General features: G+C 44.9%; 1 protein-coding gene across 1 annotated transcript in view; it reads left to right on the top strand.

Moving 5' to 3' along the window:
• The window catches only part of SPAG9 (sperm associated antigen 9), a 2,066,870-nt gene that overhangs the window by 167,108 nt on the left and 1,877,691 nt on the right, over window positions 1-22,071 (top strand). Inside the window, exon 3 of the mRNA XM_078654422.1 lies at window positions 3,679-3,749. Coding sequence (XP_078510548.1) covers window positions 3,679-3,749 — 71 coding nt within the window. The remainder of the gene's footprint in view (window positions 1-3,678; window positions 3,750-22,071) is intronic.

The raw sequence follows: 22,071 nt of genomic DNA, 5'->3' as shown, positions 1-22,071 counted from the left end.
GCGATAATCAATGTGTTAAGGTCCTTACACTCCAATACCTCTGCCGTATTCAGATATACCCTGGAAGGGTATACAGCTGATCCCTTTAAATGTTTACCTTATATATTAATGGCCTAGATGCTTCATTGGCGACCCTTAAGGCTGATAGTCCTTGGATAGGGGCGAGGCTTGTCCCTGTTTTATTATACGCGTACAATGTTGTTCTTTTCTCGGCACACCAAGGGGTTTACAGATCCTTCTGGACGGGTTTGTGTCTTTCATGAGTGAGATGGGTTTGTCACCGAACCGGTCTAAATCTTATGTAATGAAAATAGGTAAACAGGGTATAAGTCATAATTTTTATATACTTTGTTCACATAACTTAGCCAAAATTCCTGCATTCTCTTACCTGGGTATATCATTTGACGAGAAACTTAATTTAAAAAACCTACAGGAGGGGAAGCTTACAGAAATGGCAAGATCTACAGGAGCAATTCTAATAATAATCCACATTTGTAAAGGGCAAACAGTCACCCGTATGGGTCTCCAGGCGCTGGGGGCCGTCAGGAAGATTAAGCAAGCTATTGCCCAGAGTCACATGGTGCTGGGCTAATCCGCCGCCGGGGATCGAACCGTGAGCCCCAGATTCCAGCGTCAGTCGCCCTGGCCGCTGCGCCAGGGCGACTGGTGCATAGATTGAGAACTTGGTCACCGAAGATAATTTTATGGCTATACAACTCTTATTATATTTCAAAAGCTCTATATGGCAGTAAGGTTTGGGGGTTCATGGTGGCAAGCAAACTCCAAACTGCAGAAAATAAATATTTAAGACGTATTTTGCGAGTTCCACCGAGCACCCCCTCGTATTCCATTCAAAAGAAACTAGGGACTAAGCACATAATGGACCTGGTTGCGGTTAAACCCTTGTTATGCTTGCTGAAGATTTGGACAAATGAGGAGGCAGGTTTTAACAGACTTGTAATTCAGGACTGCCTCGCATTGACCATGCTCTCAAAATACCCTAGTTAAAGTATATAAAGGATACTTTCATGCTCTAGGAAGACTAGATCTGCTTACCAGATATGATATCATAAAACCTCAGGATAAGAACACCATCAAAGTGTTTTTTTTTTAATCACGTGTCAGCTCACCGTGAGGCACATGGACTTCGAAAACCCTTGGTAAGAGTTCATGTCTTGGTAAAGTCGGTGCAAGGTATGGAGCCCTATTTATCTGTTTTATCAAGTGTGCATGACTGATTTTTAAACACCCGTTTTAGACTGAATCAAATTCAGCATTTACTGGCTTCTCCTCCATGCTTCGTTCCACACACAGTTGATAGAGGTGCCTGTGGCTGCGACTCTAGGTCTCCACATGATATCCTCCATTTTATCTTTTTTTGTAAATATTTGTCGTACTCTGGAAGATTGTATCCTAAAGGTCTTTTAAAAGATCTGGGGTTCAGACAAGTTTGTGTTGCCTTACTGTTTTTACAGCTTTTATATAATGCCCACACACTTTTTTGTGTTGGTAACTTTTTAGGGTCTGCCTTAAGGCTGAGACATTCTAGGGGCGACTAATGGTTATTACTCCTTTGCGTATTTGTACAATGCTTTGCTACTATAAAAGGTAATGAATCCCTGCTGGTTATTGTGGATTATTTACATGTTTTTTGCTTATCAATTTGTGCTCATGGCCCTGAGCATTCGTTTAATGTTTTTTAGCTCTCTGTTGAATACTTTGTAAACCTGTATATATGGTTGTACGCAGTTATTACATGGATCTGATGTGCTGACTTTTTGTTTTTAAAACTGTTTCTTTTATGGCTGTATTTACTGCCAAATAAAGATTATTGTTGTTATTATTATTATTATTAATATTATTATTATTATTATTATTATTAGTGGGAAATGTTCAGCCTTATTCCAGTTCATACGGAAGCCCTATAGGACCATGTATCTATCTCCCGAAGAATTGGAACTAAGTTTTTGGCAGAGTACCGTACAAAGAGCATTATATCATCAGCATAGAGTGAAACAAGAACCGGGCCTGGTATAAATTGCAAGCCCCGTTTGAGATGTATATCGTTTAATTGGTGCACAAGTGGAGCCATCACTATAATGAAGAGCAACGGTGAGAGAGGACAGCCTTCCCATGTCCACTGCATGATTGCAAATGGGGCCGGAAGCGTATTATTGACCCTAATCCACGCTGTTTGTAGTGAGTAGAAGAGCGCTAGTAGGGAAGATAATTTAAATGTGGCTTTTAGGAGTGACCATTCTAGTGAATCAAAGGCTTTCTTTGCATCTAATAGGGTGAATAAGGCGGGTACTGTGGAGAATATTCTATTAAGGAAGCAAAGACTGTATGTAGGTTCAGAGACATGGAGCAATGTGGGAAGAATCCCGATTGGGCAGTGGAGATAATCTGTTCCATCAGTAGTGCAAGTCGGGTGGACAGTTATTTGTCTAAAATTTAGTTGGCAAAATTCCGTAATGGTAGTGGCCAGTAAGAACCACAGTACTGAGGGTCTTTACCCGGCTTCAGAAGTAGTGTAATCACAGCTTCTCCCAATTTAGGTAGGAGCACTCCCTTCTCCAGAGCTTCTGAATACATAGCAAGGCGATGTGGTGCTAAGATGTGCTTGTACGCTTTGTAAAAAGAGCCTGTGTAGCCATCTAGGCTGGCTGCCTTGGAGACGTCCATCGAATCGATCGTCTGAATGATCTCAGTGGTGAAAGGTTCACTAAGAAACTGTTGGTGTGCAGTAGTGAACCAGATCATGGCCACTTTGTTTAGATAAGTCGCCCTCTTGGTGCCCTCGTCGTTCAGTCGTGCGGTATAAAGATTGGTATGCTAATCAAGTAATTCTGTCTGTTTTCCCAATGTGTCCGTGACTCGGGTGCCATCTGATCCTGTAAGTCTGATACATAAGATAAGCACCGAGGCAGGTGTAAGAGTCTAGTCAGTGTGTGTCCCAGCCTCTCCTCCTCACCATAGTGGCAGGCTCGGGCATACTTCCCCAGGTAGTGAGCCTCTGTTCCGCAGTCTACCTGAATTCAATCGGTAATATAGCACATTGGTGCAGAATGGCCTCAGTGTCTATGGCCACTATTGCGTGATGTGTTAAATTCTCCATCCTTTACTGGGGTCATGGGCATGACTCCTACCCTCATTAAAACATCTATTTTCAATCCATTGCTAGTGAGGAGACATAGAATACATCATCAGCAAGCATTTTCAACTTGATTCATGTTCCTGTGCAAAGATAATTTTATCAAGAATTCCAAACTAGCATGTTTCTTTGTTTATGATGCTTCTTTTGCTTTTACAATTTTTTCTCGCTTCTAAGTTATTGGCCATAAACGGTGTACCTTGGTTGCTTTCACACTTTAGGGCCTTTTTAGGGGCTCTCAGATCCAAATGGGAATTGAGGAGGGGGGTTCTTTTGGCATACAGTGCTACTTAAGAAGGCACAGTGACTGGCATTAGTTTGAGCTGTTTTAGGGAATCATACTAAATTCCTTCCACTAAATAGATAACTAACACAAGGGTTGGAAATCAGGCACCATGTTTCAGGTGGTCCTATCCACCTCTGTTTATTCATGTTAATTGTATATGATTCTTGAAAAATGTAGAATGATGATTGTTATGATTTTCTGAAATTTGTCTTGTGATATTTTTCACATTTATTTCCAGTTAGCAGGTTAGAAGAGAGGGAGGCAGAGCTGAAGAAAGAGTATAGTTCACTTCATCAAAGACATTCAGAGGTAGGTGTTTTATCCATTTGAAAAACTGAGTATTAGTAAAACGTGCTTACTTTCGTTGTGGTTATATGTGCCATTGATGTTTTCCCTTATAAGGGATTGTCTATAAAGCCAGTGGTGGGATTTAACATGTTGAAATTCGGAAAAGTGATGATTTAGCCAGCAACAGAGTAGTCTTAAACAAAAGTCAATTGGGCAAGGGAATGATTAGTAAGTTGATGGAGCAAAATGTTTTTAGCTTATATTCATGCAAAACTAAATAAAAAATACATTGCTTGTGATGTCATCTTGTCCTCTGTCGAAGACATCAAGCAAGGGGGGGCTATAGGTTTCCCTTTCTTCCTGCGATATCAACAGAAGAAAATGTTGGTTTACCCCACCTGGCATACCGAGCTTTCTTAATGTCACTAAACCAACTTCTCCCCAGGCTGCCATAGGATAGCGTTTGGGGGCTTCTCTTTGAGCGAGCAGAAGGACAATGTCCAGTTTGTACCTTTTAAATATGGGTAAGGTAAATGGTGGACTTTCTAGATAGATAAATCGTAACAAAAGTTGTCAGTTTACCTTGAGTTTCTGGTAAAGTTGTAAATAAGCCTTATGTGAGTGGGTTGGGTACAAAGGACAGGAACTGCAATAATGTAGTTGAAAATGTTTAAAAGGTTGGAGTGCCCTGAACATGTGGGACACATGGTCCATTTAAAACTTGTGGGGCTTTGATGAGAAGTTTAGAAACTATTGCTGCCAGATAGGATCAGTCATTGCGCACCTTTCTAGTAATCCCCCGCAGTTAGTATTTTTTTATGTTTATGTTACGTATTTGTAAAGCGTACTTGTCACTCTTGAGAGTTATCCTGGTGCTGAGCAGGTGTGTGTGTGTGTATGTGGCTAGCCGTACCTAGGGTAGGTTGGTTAATTGGAAAGGCAGGTCTTTAGTTTCTTGCAGAAGTCTGGCTGTCGAATTCTGGATGATGTGTTGTCTTCTAGCGAGTTGCTTAGTTATTTCAGCGTAGAGGGGGTGTGTCTGTTGTCTAACTTGCTGGTGACCAGGGCATGAGTGATTGTTTTTCTATTGTTGCGTAGGAGCCATTTTAAGATTTTCCTTCGCATCTTCACGGTATGGAAGCAGGATGCAGTGACCATGCTGCCTTTTGTGTGTATGTCCAGTTTGCTTTAACTGATGTTTCCGAGGTTCCTACCATGGGTGCTGTGTGTGGATCGGAGTTCACCCAGCTTCCAGTTAGAGTCCCATGTCCTGACCATCACTTGCAGTCAATCTGTCATTCAGTCTTTAATGTAGACTACTTGAAGACTAGTGCTAATTAATGTACAACACAGATGGCATTTATAAAATTGGTGCCCCTGTAGAGCAATGAAAAAGAGCAACAACAGATTTCCTAGAGTTGTCTGGACATGTATATCAAAGATGATTATAGTTCTCCACTTTTCCGTTCTCACATCACAGTTGTTGCAAACGAAACCTATGTAATTGTGTGTGTGGAAAGTGGTTAATCTGTGTGAAAGATGCTGATTACTTATTCCTCTCGTGCATAGCCATTTGTAAACGTAGATCCCACTATTTTTCGAGCCTATAGACCACCACTTTGGACTTGGTATGTTTTATCTCTGACCAAAAAGGGTGGTGGCTTTACTTTACGAGACACATAATAAATTGTAAATGTTAGGAAAATCTGATTGAGATTAATTTTGAAGAGCGAGAGTTTCCTTGTATTTATTCCTCCTCTGTTTTTGCAACAGAGGCACAATATGTGTAATTATTGCCAAACGTGATTGTCTTAATATTTTATTTTTTGCTGACTTGTTTATTCTCCAGTAAGAGTGGCTACAGCCGTATGAACTGTCTTAACTTGAGATTGATGTATATACCTGTAAACATTGTTTCAGTCTCTATTTTAAGCTTTAGTCTCCAGTGGTTCTAATCAGTGTTTCAAAAATGTGCTGCATTTATAGCTTGGAAAATTTAACAAGATATGATTTGAATTATGTTTTGAATTGACTTGAAAACATTCCCATATTCAGGTGCCTCTAAATCAGAGTCCCATTAACCCTAACTTGGGCCATGACCCGTTTAGATAATCTGAGCATGCAACCTTAATTTAGGACCAAACCCCACTTTTCATTGTACTTAGTCGAGGAAAGACCAGTCAATCGAATCCAGAAGCATTAAATCACCAGGGGTGTTAAAATCAGATAAATGCGCCATGGCCACCCAGACTCTACTGATACAATGTATTTTCTTTTTTTAGCCAAATCTTTTTATTGTCTTTTGAAATACAGTATCAATCATGAAATATAGCACTGAGAAACTGTTCACACAATTATAACAAATCGGTCCCCCACACTGCCCCCCTCCCCCATTCTCTACCCTGTGATCTAACTATCTCTGTTATCTCTATTAATGCCACACGTTATTTCCAGGGAGGTCGATATCTCCACATATTCTTCCTCTCTAGACATTTCACCCATTCCAAATTTCCCCCATTTCCTTTATAACCCACCCTCTAAGCCATCATGCGCCAGTCCATATCTTGTTTCCAAGCCCCCAGTTCCAGGGCCTAATGGCCCCCCAAGAACACGCAATGTATGTAAATGTAAAATGTAAATGTCATGGTACTTATAGAGCGCACTGTCACCAGACGGTGTCGCATATTCGGCTTCCTGGCGCTGATACTCATACCGCTGTCTTTCCCTGTGAAGTGTCCACTCCTGGGCACCCCCAGGGTGAAGCCAGGCATCCTTAGCGCTGTTGGGGCCGGTGTGGAGGCTAAGCAATCTATTGCCCAGAGTTGCAGCGTGGGGCCCGTGATTAGAATAGGCACCGAGGCGAGAATTAACAGGTCTGAGGAAATTGAGCCCTAGACCCCGCCGAGGCGGGAATCGAACCCTGGTCCCTGGCCAGAACTCTGCATCAGGGTCTGCCGCTCTAACCATTGAGCCACACTCCTCCAATGTATCTCTTTACCACTGTCAGGCCTAATGTCATCCTTGTCTGTTGTGCCCTTCAGATCTCTGCTTCTCTCCAGATATTCCTAAGAATCTCCTTAGCGGAGACTGCAGTGACATCACCCTCTACCTCTCTTAAGCACTGAACCGCTGCTGACCAGAAGTACCATATTACTGGGCAATCCCACAGGATATGGAAAAAGATCCCCGGCTTGCCCACAAGCCTTGTACAATAGGGGTCCGCTGCCCTACCCATCTTCACTAATGTTGTTTGTGTGTTGGATCCTCAGCAAGACTAGTTGGAATCCTGATTGGATGGCCACCTCCCTGGGGGCTGTTAGGGCCTCTCCCCATATTCTATCATCTAGCCCCCCCACCCCCACCTCCTGATCCCATTGTTCCCTTATATGTTGCCGGGTATGTGGTGTGTGATTAATCAGTTTTCTATGGATCAGTGAAATGGCCTTTCGGGTATGAATTCATCCAACAGTCTACCCTCCAACAGTGAGGACTCCAGAGGATCCTTTCCCTGGGCAATGCAGCTCTAAGCACATGTCTGAGTTGTATATACCTGTGTGTTTCTGAGGGGGCTCAGTGATATTCTTGTTGTAGGTTGGGCAGGGGGCGACATCTACTGATACAATGTTGAGCGATCTGATGAGGTATAAAGCTGCATTGGCTGGGGTGGACCAACTATGGCAATACGCTGAGTAGCCTAGTCCCCAAAGCTTTGGCATAATTTTCTGGGGAGAAGTGGCCACTATCACTTGCGTCCAGGTACATATCGAGAAGAGGTAGAATTAAAAGTGATTCAAAGCAGAGATAATATTCGATAATGGGGAGGCTATCTATGCCCGCGGTTTTACCAGGATTCATTTTGTTTTCATGCACCTTTAGTTTCCTCCCCTTTGAGGAGTTTATCAAGGTCCACTCTCTCACTAGGATGCAATGGCGCCAGAGTAATGTGTTTGGTGAGTGGAAGCCTCCTAAATACAGAAATCACTAATACTCCAAAAAAGCAGCCGCAATATTAATTAACGTGGTGAGTTTCTCTCCCTGGTCATCTGCGTGGTAGAAAATTAAGTGCGAGGCAATGCCCCTTGTTGCTAACCAATATAGCAATTTGCCAGACCTGTCTCCCCGTTCATAAACTCTTTTCATTTAGGCCAGACAGCATTAAAGAGCCTCTTAAAGACAGATCTGCCATAGAGAAGCCCTTTCAAATGTTAGATGGCATTGTCTGCTCTGTCTGTTGATCCTAAGTGTTACAGTCTTAGATCATAATACTAGTTTCCAGTGTGGCTCTCTGCCGACTTTTCTCTCTTTGCCTCTCAAATATCATGTGGTCATTCCTAGGTGAGTTGTCTTCCTGGCAGCGCAAAGTGTGCCAGGAGAGGCCAATGTTCCTTTATTTAAGTCAAAGTAAAACTTCATTTCTTGGGACTGAAATTGTTTAAATTGTTTGTATACCAGGTGCCAGGCATTGAGCCTCTAACACAGGCCTTTCCCCCAGACAACCAAAGTGCAGTATTATGGGAGTGTTGTCTGAAATACACCAGGGTACAGTAAGGGAGCTGTGTGGGAAAGATCAATATCGTGGAACAATAGAAAGTCAACACGCGACGTCATCTTAAGTGCAGCTGACAAATTGTGGAAGAAGGCAGACTCCATGCTCTTCAAGCATCAAGCAGACCTAGACCATCAACCCAGCTTGTAGCCGTCCTCTGCTTGTAGTTTATAATGTTATTGAAATAATTCCCCCAGAATAGTGGTTTGTTTTTTGGTAACTGCAGTACCACACCTTTAAAGTACCTTAAGGGTAGCCCCAGGTGTTGCCTTCTTAACTTTTACTGCTGTAACCTAGCATATTTTCTTGTTACATTGGTAGGATCATGGTTTTACAGATATGAAGAGCGACTGTGGAAAATGAACATGTCCAGATTCTCATAGGTCCTTCAGTACACACACACACACACACACACACACACACACATTTTGGTTTTATTTTTTTGACAATCAATTTTATTGAGTTTTGAATGTAACAACAAACAGCACCATTCAGAGCTACATTGTACACTGTCCGAGTAGGGAGAAAAACACATCACAGTGACATCAAGGCTACACAAGTAAATCAATAATGACGTATCCACGTGTACCTGAAGAGCGGACCACTCCATATCAGTCGTCTATTACCCTGACCCATTTGCCCCACATGCGACAAAATTTCTCAGGACATCCCCATGCCACATAAAGAGGCCACTCCAGCGCAGCGCACCAGTCCACCCCCCTGCGCCAGCGCCCTAGAGTGGGTGCTGTAGTGTCCAGCCAATAAGCAGCTATGTCCCTTTTGGCAACCACCAACGCTGTATTGAGGAAGAGCTTCTCAGCCCTGGAGCCATCCAATCCGTCGGTGATGCCCAGCAGAATACGTATGGGATCAAGAGCCACCTCCCAGCCCAGGACCCCTGTCAGGTCTTGTGTTAAAGAGTCCCAATACCCCTGTATCGCAGGACACAACCACACCATGTGGTGAAGGTCGGTGTGGGGGTTGGAGCAGCGGGGGCAGTGGGAGTCAGGCCGAAGCCCAGCGCTGTGAAGACGTAGGGGTGTAAGATAGGCGGCATGCAAAAAATAAACTTGGACCAGGCGGAGCCTCGCTGATTCCGCAATCGTTTTAGGGGCCATCAGGGCGTCCCTCCAATCCTCATCCTCCAGAGCCCCAAGCCAGCCCTCCCATTTGTCTCGGAGTAGGGAAAGGGAGTTAGGGGTATTGTTAGTGAGTGAGCGGTAGATCCGAGAGATCCCACCCTTCCCCAAGTCGACGGTCATAACTTGTGCCTCAGGCGGGCTATATTCGGGCAGGGAAGTGCCATCTGGAATGTGAGAGTGAAGGGTGTGGCGCAACTGCAGATATCGGAAAAATTGAGAGGGATGGAGGGAGTGTCTAGCCTGTAAATCTTGAAAGGATCGAATATGAGTACCGCTCCAGACGTCGTCCAACAAGGTTACCCCGATGAGATACCATTGCCGGAACCTTGACATAGAGGCAACTTCACGGAGCCTGGTACCACACCACAAGGGAGTGTATTGAGTCAGCATCCCTGCCCAGTGAGTATGACGTTGTGATGCACGCCAAGCCAGGAATACTGCGCACCTGACCTCAGGGAGAGCTCGAGGAACTATGGCTCCGTAAAGCATCCCCTGGATAGTGGAGAAGCCCATGGTGTGAAGTTCCAAGCGATACGCCGGGTCGGACCAGCCGCCATTAAACCAGTCGTGGATCGTAAGGGGATGAGACCTCCTTCAAAAGGTGGGATTCGGCAGTGGGCCAGGGCCAACCTGGGGCTCCGGCCTTCCCAGAGGAACTTAGTGGCCAAACCGACCAAACCGTCCATGTCCCGGAACCAAGATTTAGCAAAGGAGATATGTGTGTTCTGGAGCATGTACAAAAAAACAGGGTAGTATCATCATTTTGTATAGGGCTATCCTGCCCAGAGGGTTCAGGGGCAACGTGTGCCAATTAAGGATGTCAGCGCGGACCCGCTTAACCAGCGGGGTGACATTGAGCTCCCATGCGAGGCCGGGGAGAAGGGAAACCCTAATCCCCAAGTACTTGAAAGACAGCCACCAAAGGGGAATCGTCAACTGCCAGTCAAACCACTCGTGCGATAAGTGCAAGGGGACAAGGACGGACTTAGCCGGGTTAAGCCGCAGACAGGAAACACCTTAAAAAATGACCAGTGCTCGAAGGCATCGAGGTCCCGATCGGGCCGGGTCAGCCAGGAACAGCAGCACATCATCAGCGTGTAGCACAATTTTATCCTCCGCTAGGCTGGGCCACCTCCAGCCAGTCAGGGAGTGATCACTGCGGATAAGGCAAGCGAGCGGTTCCATTGCCAGAGCTAACAGTATCGGGGAGAAGGGGCAGCCCTGCCGGGTACCCCATCTAATGGGGTAGGGGCGGGATAGAGCTCCGTTGACGAGGACCTGTGCCCGGGGACGGTGATAGAGTATTCTTACTAAGACATTTTGTTTTAAGCATGTGTTTATTAACATTTTATCATACATTAATCCACATACATCATTAGAATTTTCTCCATAATACAGTATCCATAACATGTATGATACAATCAACCTTGGAGAAGAATTATTACAAAGGTCAGTACAGTAGCCAAATGCTCCAGAACATAATCATATCAACATGTGACTGGTCCAGTAGGTATGTATACCAACAGTTAGAGGTACCCCATTCAGGCATTGCAGGACCCCAACTTTATGTGTGTGTTCCTCTGCCTCCCGGGTCCCATATAAGCGTATATTCTCAGAAACCTGCAACACGTTTATGTCTGGGCATGTGGAGTCTCCACCACTTCATGACCCTATGGCCATAGTATGGAAAACAAAATACATCAGGCAGGGATTAAAAAACTGGGAAGTTAGCTGCCTGTCAGTGCCCCGTAGGGTACTATACATACATAGCGCGTCGTAAGTCTCAGTTAATGCCCGGGTAGGGAGGTGAAGGGGTATGGGGCGGAAAGGAGGGGGGTAGGCTGGGGATACCGACCTGCTCCACCAGTCAAAAAAACCCAGCCCCCTGAAGGGGGGGGAAGAAAGAAGGAAAGGGAGAGGCAGGAGGAGAGGGGGAAGAATTCAATCCATTCAGTCTTTCCCTCCGGACTCTGGGGGATGTTGCGATTTCCGCTCGTGGTGTCTGGGGATTCCGGGTGGTCCCAGGCATGCAATATGTCTCTCCATTGATCTGATATCAGACGCAGTTGCAGCCCTCTCAACTCTTCCCTATGTAACACACACACACACTTACACACTCACTCACACACACTCAAAAATCACAAGCCTAAAACTGACACACACCTTCTCACCTTTACTCGCCATTTCACAAATTACGCTATTTCTATTGACTTTAATAGGCATGCCCTTATATACCTAAATATATATATATATCTACTTAGAAAGTACCACAATTATGTCAGTGCATGCAGAGAGCATAATCTGCTATGTTTGGGTACAGTAAAGCGATCGTTTTCGTTTATCTAGTCAGTGATCCACTCTTTAATGCAGAGATGTAGATGAGGCTTTGTAATATTTTGGGCAAAGATTTTTAATAGTTTAGTGATAGCTGTAAATGCATGGCCTCTGTGGTTTTGAAACTCCGATTTTCTTTAGGGATCCTCTTCCAAAATAAAATACAACATTAACCTGTTTCAGTTTATCAGTAATGTAAAGCTTCCTGAATATGCCAGGCTCATTTTAGCCAATACCGAGTTGTGGCCTGTCTGTAGAACTAAATGGATCTTTGCAATACTTTCCAAATACAACAGTCTTTTTTATTTGTACGACTCTAAACTGCAGTGGAGCATCCAGCAGGGCACCACCATACCAATCAGAGGGTCCTCTTAGCAGTGGATAATATCCATAATGCAAGACAGTCAGCTATGCCTCTTTTTTTAATTAAGGTCTTATTCTCTTAACTCTCCATTTGAGCAGTATTTGAGCTCGCCATTAATATTTGCAAAAGGGCACGGCAAGCACAGCAATGATAAGCAATAGTGATAATGATATGCTCCTCCAGATCTAAACCACAATCCATTTAGGAATCCTTGCCATACGTCTTACTAGCCTTGTCTAACGTTCTAATCAAATCAGCTTCAGAAAATATCCCATCACTAGTTATTGTGTGACTTAAATAATCAAAGTCTTTTACCATCAATCTACACTACTCACCGTCATGCCTCTGGTTTCCAACACACTCAACACTGCATCCAATAAGTTGAAAGAAAGCCTCAATCAATTTCTGAAAAACACTGTTCGCTGAGGCCAGCCCAAATGGCATCCTCAAGAACCGAAAAACCCCAAACGGAGTAATGTAAGCGGTAAGATCCCTAGGAGCCTCATCAAGTACCACCTGGTGATATGCCAACTTGAGATCAATCGCCAAAAAATATTTAGCTCCAATAACCTTTGCTGAGAACTCCTGTATCTTTGGTAAAGGATACGTATCAATGACAATATTCTTGTTCAAAGACCTCAAGTACACATATAACCTTAACTCTTTATTCTTTTATAAGCATGATAATAATAGCCCGAAACCCACTCTGAGCTGTCTGTCATCTCAATGATGCCATCAGCACAGAAAGCATCCAAATGAGACTTCAAATTTTGACGCACTCCTAAAGGTACCATATGTATAATATGCTGCACTGGTACAGCACCCTTCTTGAGTTTGATCTTATGGGTAAAGCCTTTTACTTGTCCCACCTTGTTCTCGAACACTGCACTGTGTTTAGCAACAATACTTTCCAGATTTGACCTTTGCACATTTACTTTATTGATAGATATCTCCCTCAACCTAACTTCATACCACCCCACAATATTTTTTCCATTCACTGCCACGCAGATTTTTGTGGCCTCATTGCGTCCTTTAAATTCTTTGTTCTCCTCAAAATACCCCATCATATCTTTGTCAAAATTACCAAATGCTTTGGGATTAATATCCGTGTTCTTAAATTTGACATCACACCAATTTTCTTTAAAACGTAATCTGACAAAATTGTGATTGGAGATCCTGAATCCGCCAGAACTTAAAAAATCACATCACCAATATGTACCTTCCCCAAAGGTGCTTTGAACGCCACCCTAACATTGTTGACCCCAAACTGCACCAATGGATCACACAAAGGGAGAACCAAATTTAAATCTTCCTGAACATTAGTGACTGAATTCACCGTGGCATTCAAAGGTGCTCGTGGTGCTCTGGAGACATTTTGAAAGTGACTATACTTATTACACTTTACACATTGCCTTCTTAATGCTAGGTTTACTCCCTTTCAACACACCAGCTCTCTCCGGTTTCTTAACCTATTGTACTATACATACAAGAGAAGAGGCTTTAGCTTCTTCTGATGTTAGTCCTTTAGCTGACTGTATAGATCTTTCTATGCTCTTCGCCAGATCCAAAACTTCAGCCAATGTAGGATTATGACATGCTAAAAGCGTTTCTTGAACTTTCTTTGACTCTCAATTTAAAACCAATGTGTCTCTGATGCAATTTTCTATGCTGGCTCCAAATTCACAGTTAGCTGCTAATACTCTGAGTGCTGCTACATACTCTTCAACTGATTCTTCAGGATATTGTTGGCTTTTATGAAAACTGTGTCTTTCAATCATCACATTGCGTTCATCTACAAACTGCTTTTCCAATCTTGCCACCGCTTCTTTAAAAACATTCCAGCCATCACCTTGATCCCTAGGTGCGGTCATAGGAGGTACGTTTTCAAAATTTTCTGTGGTTGCTGTGCCCAGAAAACTAAATAAAATAGCTTTTTTCCTTTCTGCAGAAAACCTATGTTAATCAATTCCTAATAAATGGTTCTTGAATATTTTAAACCATTTCTTCCATATTAACGTTGGTTTACATGGTACCTGTAAAAGAAAAGCAGGTTGATTATATATCTGAGAGCTAGCCTTGACCCCTTATAAAGATGGTTATAGAATAAGATTCAGTACGCAAGTGTAAGTTGTAACTGTGAAAACCTACACAGAACCACAAAACAACCAAAATGAAGAATAGTGCTTGCGGAAAAATAATTCACAATATGCACATCTTCAGTGTGCCCATCAATGTCTAATCTGATTGCGTACAATGCACCAATTCAGTGTGCATATCACTGTGTATTCAGTTTGCATTCCATGCACCAACTTAGTGTGCATGTCACTGCTTGAAAGCTCCAAACGAGAATAAAGAGAAAAAACCAAATGTAATTCCAAGTTATTCCTGACACGCAAATAGCCAGAAGTCGTCTCACCTAGGAGGCAAGTGTGCGTATCACTGATACGCAATGGTAATTTCACACAAAAATCAAAAATAAACTCTCTGACGAAGCTCCGAAACACCCGAAGCCTTCCTGAAGAAATCTAGGATGGCTGCCAAGGAGCGTTGTGTGCGTGCTTTTTTTGGGTTTCGCCTGCCGAAGGCTGCGCTCTGCGCAGCTTTTCGGCGCAGGCGAAATCCTTTGTTAACTATAAGTGCTTCGGGAACGTCCCCCGGCTCCCATTGGCTAGCTCCATAAATGGAGGCTAGCCATTGGGTGCCGGATCTGTCCGTCAAGGCCGGACCAGATTCGGGGGCGTTCCCGAGAATTTTTCTCTTTTGCCCACGTCATGCGGCGGTGGGCGGGGCTTTTTTTTTTGGCTGGTTGAGGTTTTTTTTTTGCCATTTGGCGGCCGACCGCCGGCCGAGGAAGTCCAGGCTTGATTGACCCCTATGGCCCCACTGCTCCGCACCAGGATTCTCCTATGGAGTATACCCGTCTTGTGGGGTTATGTGTTCAGTCAGATACCTTCTTTATTAAGGCACATTAGTCCGGCGTTTTTCCTTCACCCGGTATAGAGGCAGTCATTCTTTAATTTTTTTCATTTGATGGAACGATACTGCGCATGCGCAGCGTCTCCTTCACGACTTGCGGCAGCCACTCTGCACTCGCACTGAACACTGCTCACCACTTCCCGATCCCGGAAATGGAGCACACCACACCCGGCGCCACGAGATTTGCGGCATACTTATAGAAGGCCGAACACCGTCAATGTAAGGCAGCCGCTGGAAGGGGTAGGTGCAGAAGCACGAGCATCCTGCTAGAACCATGAGTAAAACTCCCCCATTAGGGGGACGAATGCGTGGTATCACTGACAGTATCTACCTACAGAGATGCTTGTATGTATGTACCTCGCCGTGTTTATCGATCGGGCGGGGGCTCACTTCGGGGGCCGCTGCTCTAATGATGGTGATTAATCTCCTCAGTTTGTCTCCGGGCACGATCACCCCCACCTCCCCCCTCCGGGGTGAGTCAGAGACGGGCTGGGAGGAGAGCGTTACAAGGGGATGCCTCGGAGGTTACTTGAATGCCGGGGGCGGGAGCGGGTCTAAAGAAGCAGCGGTCATCTGCTTACTCCAGCCCCCAGCCAAATTCAATACTCGTGTTTAATTGCACTGACCTCCTTTCCCCGAGCGCCGAGGGAGCCTCCTTCCGCTGCACATGGCGTGGGGGGTGTTCATGCAGGGCTCTGGCACACGGGGACGCCTGCCCGCAAATAAAAATTATTCTGCTCCTCAGACTGGAGACAACCGATTTTTAACAAGGTTAGACGGAGGCTAATGGGACGTGCTAATTCCTCCTACTTCTCCAGACCTCTCTGCCGCCTCTCCCCCTCCCTCCCCCAACCCCCCTCTCTCTTCGAGAAGACTGATCGGGAAGTGGTGTAATGGGTCTTAACGCTAGCTCTACATTTTTTCGCTGCTTTCTGAGAGCTCATTTTCCTAAAGTGTGTTTTTTGGTTTCGCCTGCGTGAACCCTGCCAGCATTATCACCTGCAACATACAAATGACCTGAAATGCGAAGAAAAAAATAATAATAAAATAAATAACACAACAGAGCCATGATGCAGAAACTGAACGCTGTGCAGCAACGAAGGGCATGGGGTGTTTCTCGTCACTGCCACCCGGGCCAATAGCAGGCAAAGCAGCAGGCGGCGTCAACATACTGTATAGCTCTATGGATGTATATATATGTGTATATTCATGACGTAGACGCCGGGGGCGTGGGCGGGAAAGACGAGAGGGCGGGGGTCTATCATGTATTTACTTTGGCAATACTTGTCTGACTTGTCGTGCCAATAAAGTAGATTGTATCATGTTGTGAAGGATGGGCGGGCAGAGGAGAAAAAAAGGGGAGGAGGCAGGGAGGGTAGAGGAGTAGAGAGGGCAGAAAGGGGGCGGCAGGGCAGTGCAGGGGAGGAAAAGAAGGAAGGAGGAGGGCAGAAAGAAGGGGAGAGGAGGAGGCCACGAGAGGGAGACAGACAGGGGAGGTTGGAATGAATTGCTCGTCTTGCCAGCTGGAAGGCTCGGCTCCCTGAAAGTTTTCTCGGTGTCCTTTCGCTTGTCTTCTATCGGCGCGGACCCTCAAGGTGACATCTGGCCCGCCCCACCGGCTCCGCGGCAGTGCACACGCCCCTTAGCCCCGGCACCGACCTGCCAGTCGGGCTCCCCGGATGTGGCTCGAGCGCTGTGTCCGGCTTCCCACCTGCTCTCCCGGGTCCGAAGGCGCCTCAAAGCCTTGTTCATCTAGGCTGCATCACATTGTTGCCAGGCTTCAAACCTCCGATTGGCACAAGTCTTACTGTATTTAACCAGCTTGTCTTGCTTTTGCCCAGTTCTTCTCTTAGATACTTTATTCTCTGTGTGGGTTTATTTCGGGTGACGCGCGCTGCTGCGTATCTCCCCTCGTAGCTTGGACCAGCCCGTGGGTTGCAGGTTATATATTTTTTTAATAGAATTTCTGTTCTGACTGCCACCGACCCTCCGTTTTCTTTAAACTGGATTTATTTCAAAGATTTCCGGTGGAATGCACGTTCGCTAATCGCCACCCTCAGCCCCTGGCACGGAGCGTCCCAGGGAGTGCCCGGACCTCCTCGTCGCTTCAGTGGATATCAGTCTGGGGCGGGAAGGCTGGCTGCAGTGCTATGGAGTGCTAGAGAGTGCCTAGGGAGTGCTAGAGAGTGCAGAGTGCCTAGGGAGTGCTAGAGAGTGCAGAGTGACTAGGGAGTGCTAGAGAGTGCAGAGTGACTAGTGAGTGCTAGGGAGTGCTAGAGAGTGCAGAGTGACTAGTGAGTGCTAGAGAGTGCAGAGTGCTAGGGAGTGCTAGAGAGTGCAGAGTGACTAGGGAGTGCTAGAGAGTGCAGAGTGACTAGGGAGTGCTAGAGAGTGCAGAGTGACTAGGGAGTGCTAGGGAGTGCTAGAGAATGCAGAGTGACTAGTGAGTGCTAGGGAGTGCTAGGGACTGCAGAGAGACTGCTAGGGAGTGCTAGGGAGTGCAGAGTGACTGCAGAATGCTAGGGAGTGCAGAGTGGCTGCCGAGATTAACCTAATGGCAATGTAAATGACAATGCCATTTATTTATCTGTTTTCAAAACCAACACATAAATACAAATTTTGTCCTTTACAATGCCAATAGCTCTAACTTTTCCAAAGGCGAAACCATTGCATTGTAAATGCTTGTTTTCTATGGCCATTGGAGCTTGATGCGGAATAAACAATGCTAGACAGCGTGCCCTGCAATGTCACAACAGCGTCTCATCAAGCCCTGGCACAGCCACGAGAGACAAGCTCCTAAGCAGGGTGCGCATGCAGACCTCACCAAGCAAGAGATTTGAAATGATCATCTCCAACTGCCTCAATGGGAAGCACTACCGCTGTGCTCACTTTCTTCCAGCCAGTACCTTAAACAAACTGCTAGCGGACATCTGTGACATCCAGCAGGAGGTGCTGAAGCACAACAATCTTCACGGTCTACTGCTCCATCCACGCAGATTCCGTCCACAGCTCCTTTCACACATATATTGCTAGTTGCTAGTCTCCCAATCTCCACAGCAAAAAATCAACTCCTACACAGTGGGCCAGCACAAGTAACTTGTCACCATTGTAATGAAGCAATGAAGTCTATAATAAAATAATAAAGTTTGTTTTTGTGTCAATTACTGGGCACACAGGTGAAGAGGAGAAACGCATCCAATCACCACCAGATCCAACCGCTTTACCGCCCGCATTGTACATGAATAATAATTCCATTACAATACCCTTCCAATAATGACGTACTGAATACCTACCCAAAAGAACATAAGGCAGCAAGTACCGATACCACAGATATCTCTGTTTCTTGTCCTGGTTTCTGAGTAGTTGTGAGTGGAACAGTGTACAACTCTGTGTTTGTCAGTGAGTGTGTGTGAAAGTGAGGAAGATCCCAGGCATATTAAAATTTGGCAAAGATTTCACAAAGCACAAACAAATCTTTTTTTTAAAACGGAACTCCGTAAAAGTAAACTCTGCTACCTGCTCATTGAAAATGTTAGTTATAGGGTCTAAATGGGCTGGTCCCAAGTCAAGGTTTGAGTTAACTGGGCTCTGATAGCTGGTTATAAGACAAGACAGAGCACAGACAGGACTACTGATGCTGAAAATAAGCCAGCACCCAAATTAAGTCAACATGGTAGTAAAATGTATAGATTTGTAGCTCTTCGAAGGTTGGTGATGGGCACCTACAGGACATGCTGATTCTCACACGCACCTGATGAACTATGATTTTAAGGTTTGTAGCCAGTAGCACCTTTAAAATGCTGTATCGCCAGAACAGTCCTGCAGAGGTGGTTGAAATGGGTCAAGAGTTAGGCCAACAAGCAGCACCCAAAGGAACACACTCCTAAAGTCTAGGAAAATTCCTTGTTTTTCTTTCAAGCTTGACATGGGGGTATTTGAGCCCTCTCAAAGTTGAAGGTCAGTGTGCCCTGCAGGCTCACCAGGCACAGTCCATGCATACCTTCAACCAACTGGATGCTTTAAATTATTTTTCGATCATGACCAGATGGTTTCTTCTTTCTCCGAGCAGTTAAGCTAATTTCTTTCTAGAAAGGGGTATATTGGTAAGAAGGCTTTAGTAGTGTCATGTGGCCAGCATTCATTTGAGGGATTATTGCTAAATGTTGTGCACTGATCAGTGAGTCTGAGCTGGACGACAAAGCTATTTATCAGTTCAAAGTGAATTCAATAATTTGGATGTGGACTGATTCTTATGTCGATCTTCTGGCAATGAATGGAATCTGAGGTGAATGCAGAGGTATGCCATCCTTAAAGTGTTGTCCTGTCCAGTGCATGACTTGGATATTTTGACCAAGGAGATTGGAGGGCACATATCAACAAGTTTAAAAAAATGCTTTCTAGGAGTGATATTCCAGGCTAACCAAATGTGGGCTCTATTGTTTCCAGACATGTCTGGTCTGCGGGGCAAGTTGCTCTTCAGCAGGGTCTTTGAGGGCTGCAGACAGGCCGGTAGGTTTGTGGCCATTTCAGTTGGTGTCTCAAGCCTTCTCTATTGCATAGCTCTTATTTTTATTTTATTTATTTTTAAAGTTTTATATGGCGCGAACAAGATCTTTGCAGATATCAGAGCTCTTTACAAAAACAGGGGGTAAGGAAACAAGGGAGTGATTAACAGACTTTTGAGCAAAGAATAGTAGTAGGTAAAAAATTAATAGGGTCGGTACATGGGGGAGAATAGTAATCAGCTAAAACCAATGATACAAATCGACAATCAGACAAACGAATAGTGCAGATAGGTGCAGAGTCTCAAATAGTTCCAAAGTACAAGTTCAGGTGAATTTAGTCATGAGAATAGCTTTTACTTCTTTCTTAAAAAATGTAGTGGAGGAGATAAGTCTGGTTTCTGGAGGGAGTGAGTTCCAGATCCTGGGTGCCATTCCTGAAAAGGAGCGTTTATATGTTTTTTCCTTCCGGAATCTACGAGGTTTCAGAAGAAGATTCTTTGTACTTCTAGTGGTTCTTGAGCCACCAGCTATTGTCAGCTTCTGAGTGAGGTAGCCGGGTGAGTTGTGGTGTACAGCTCTGTGCGTCATGCAGGTATTTTTCAGATGTATTCTGGCTTCAAAAGGTAGCCAGTTCAAGGATTTTAGTTCAGGGGAAATATGTGAGTGTTTTTTGATCCAGTGATGAGTCTCGCTGCAGCGTTCAAAGAGGCTCTCAGGGGTGCAGTTGTAGATAGAGGGAGTCCGCAGAGTGCGAAGCTACCGTAGTCTAAGCGAGGAATGACTAGGGCTTGTACTGCAGTTTGGAAGTCCTTGGCTGGGAGGAAGGGTTTAAGTTTCCTCAGGGTATTGATTTGGAAATTAGCTCCTTTAGTTGCCTTGCTGATATGCTGCTGCATGTTGAGATTGGCGTCAAGTGTAATGCCTAAGGATTTCGCTGAGTCCACGATGGTAGGTTGGACATTGAGTGCAGTTAGGTGCTTAAGCCAAGTTTGCGTGGTGGATTTTTTCGCGGGAGGTGAGATCAGAAGGAACTCAGTTTTCAGAGCATTGAGTTTGGGGTGGTTATCAGCAAGCCATGATTGGGTGTTTCTGAGCGTTGAGTTCAGAAGTTTGATGTCTTTGTGGGATTGTAATTTGAGATATAGTTGGGTGTTGTCGGCGTACATGTGAAAGTGTACATTAGATGCTTGTAACAAGGAGGTGAGAGGTTCCATGACCAGATTGAACAATGTTGGGGATAGAGAAGATCCTTGTGGGACGCCTAATGTTACAGGCACTGGTGGGGACATCAAATTGTTGCTCTTGAATTTCTGAGACCGGTTATGCAGAAAGGAGGTGAACCACTTGAGAACAGTCCCAGATAGACCCATTCTGGTGTTTAACAGCTCGAGTAAGTTCTCGTGTTTGACTGTGTCAAATGCTGAGGAGAGATCAAGAAGGATGAGGAGGCAGGTATCGTTTTGATCTAGGATTTGGAGTGCGTCATCAATTATGTGTGTCATAGCAGTTTCAGTACTGTGCCCTGCTCGGAAGCCTGATTGATGAGGGTTGAGGAGGTCAAACTGATCAATGTGTTTTGTCAATTGGAGTTGTACGCATTTTTCCAACAGTTTTGCAAGGGTGGGAATATTGGTAATAGGACGGTAATTGTTTAGGTCAGTAGGGTCAGCTGTTGGTTTCTTGAGTATAGGTGTGACTTGTCCAATTTTGAGGGAGTCGGGGATGAGTCCTTGTTGAAGTGAACTGTTAATAATTTTGGTCCAGAGTGGGAGGAGTAATGGGATGAAGTCCTTTACAGCGTTGGCAGGAAGGGGGTCTGTGGGGTGATTAGAGGGTTTCAATGTGCTGAGCAGTTTGACAATTGTTTCTTCTGAGTAGGTGTCAAAGGATGACCAAGCAGCATTGTTTTTTGGTTCAGTGGGTGTTATGCTGTGGGGGTTGGAGTAAAGGCTTACATCATTGCGGAGATCGCTCCTTATGTTATCAGTCTTTAGATTAAAGAAAGCAGAGAAGTCTTCACAGGATGGTATATCGCCTATTGTGCTATGTGAATGTTGGGGTTGTTCCTTGGATTGTGTTTTGATTAGATCAAACAGTTTTCTTGGCCGGTTTTTTGCTTTGTCGAGCTGGAGGGTAAAGAAATCTGATTTTGTGCGCTTGATTTTCCTGAAGTAGGCGTTTCTCTTTTTCTTCAGAGTTTTAAGGTGCAGTGCCGAAGGGGCTTATCTCCAGGTACGCTCTGCCATTCATATGGCTCGTCTATCTTTGTTGAGTCTACCATCGTACCATGGGATTGAGTTCTTAGTGGAGACTCTTTTCAATTGCAAGGGGGCGGCCTCATTGATTATTGAGGTCATAGAGTTGAGGTAGTGGTCGGGCAAAGATTGAACGTCAAGAGCGCCGGTAGAGGGAAGGAGGAGATTGCAGCTGTGGCAAGGTAAAGAGTTTGGGTTGAGTTTCTTCAGGTCCCTTTTCC

The sequence above is a fragment of the Lissotriton helveticus genome, chromosome 7 (genome assembly GCF_964261635.1).
Source record: "Lissotriton helveticus chromosome 7, aLisHel1.1, whole genome shotgun sequence".
Taxonomy (NCBI): Eukaryota; Metazoa; Chordata; class Amphibia; order Caudata; family Salamandridae; genus Lissotriton; species Lissotriton helveticus.
This window is presented reverse-complemented; position numbering and strand designations above follow the sequence as displayed.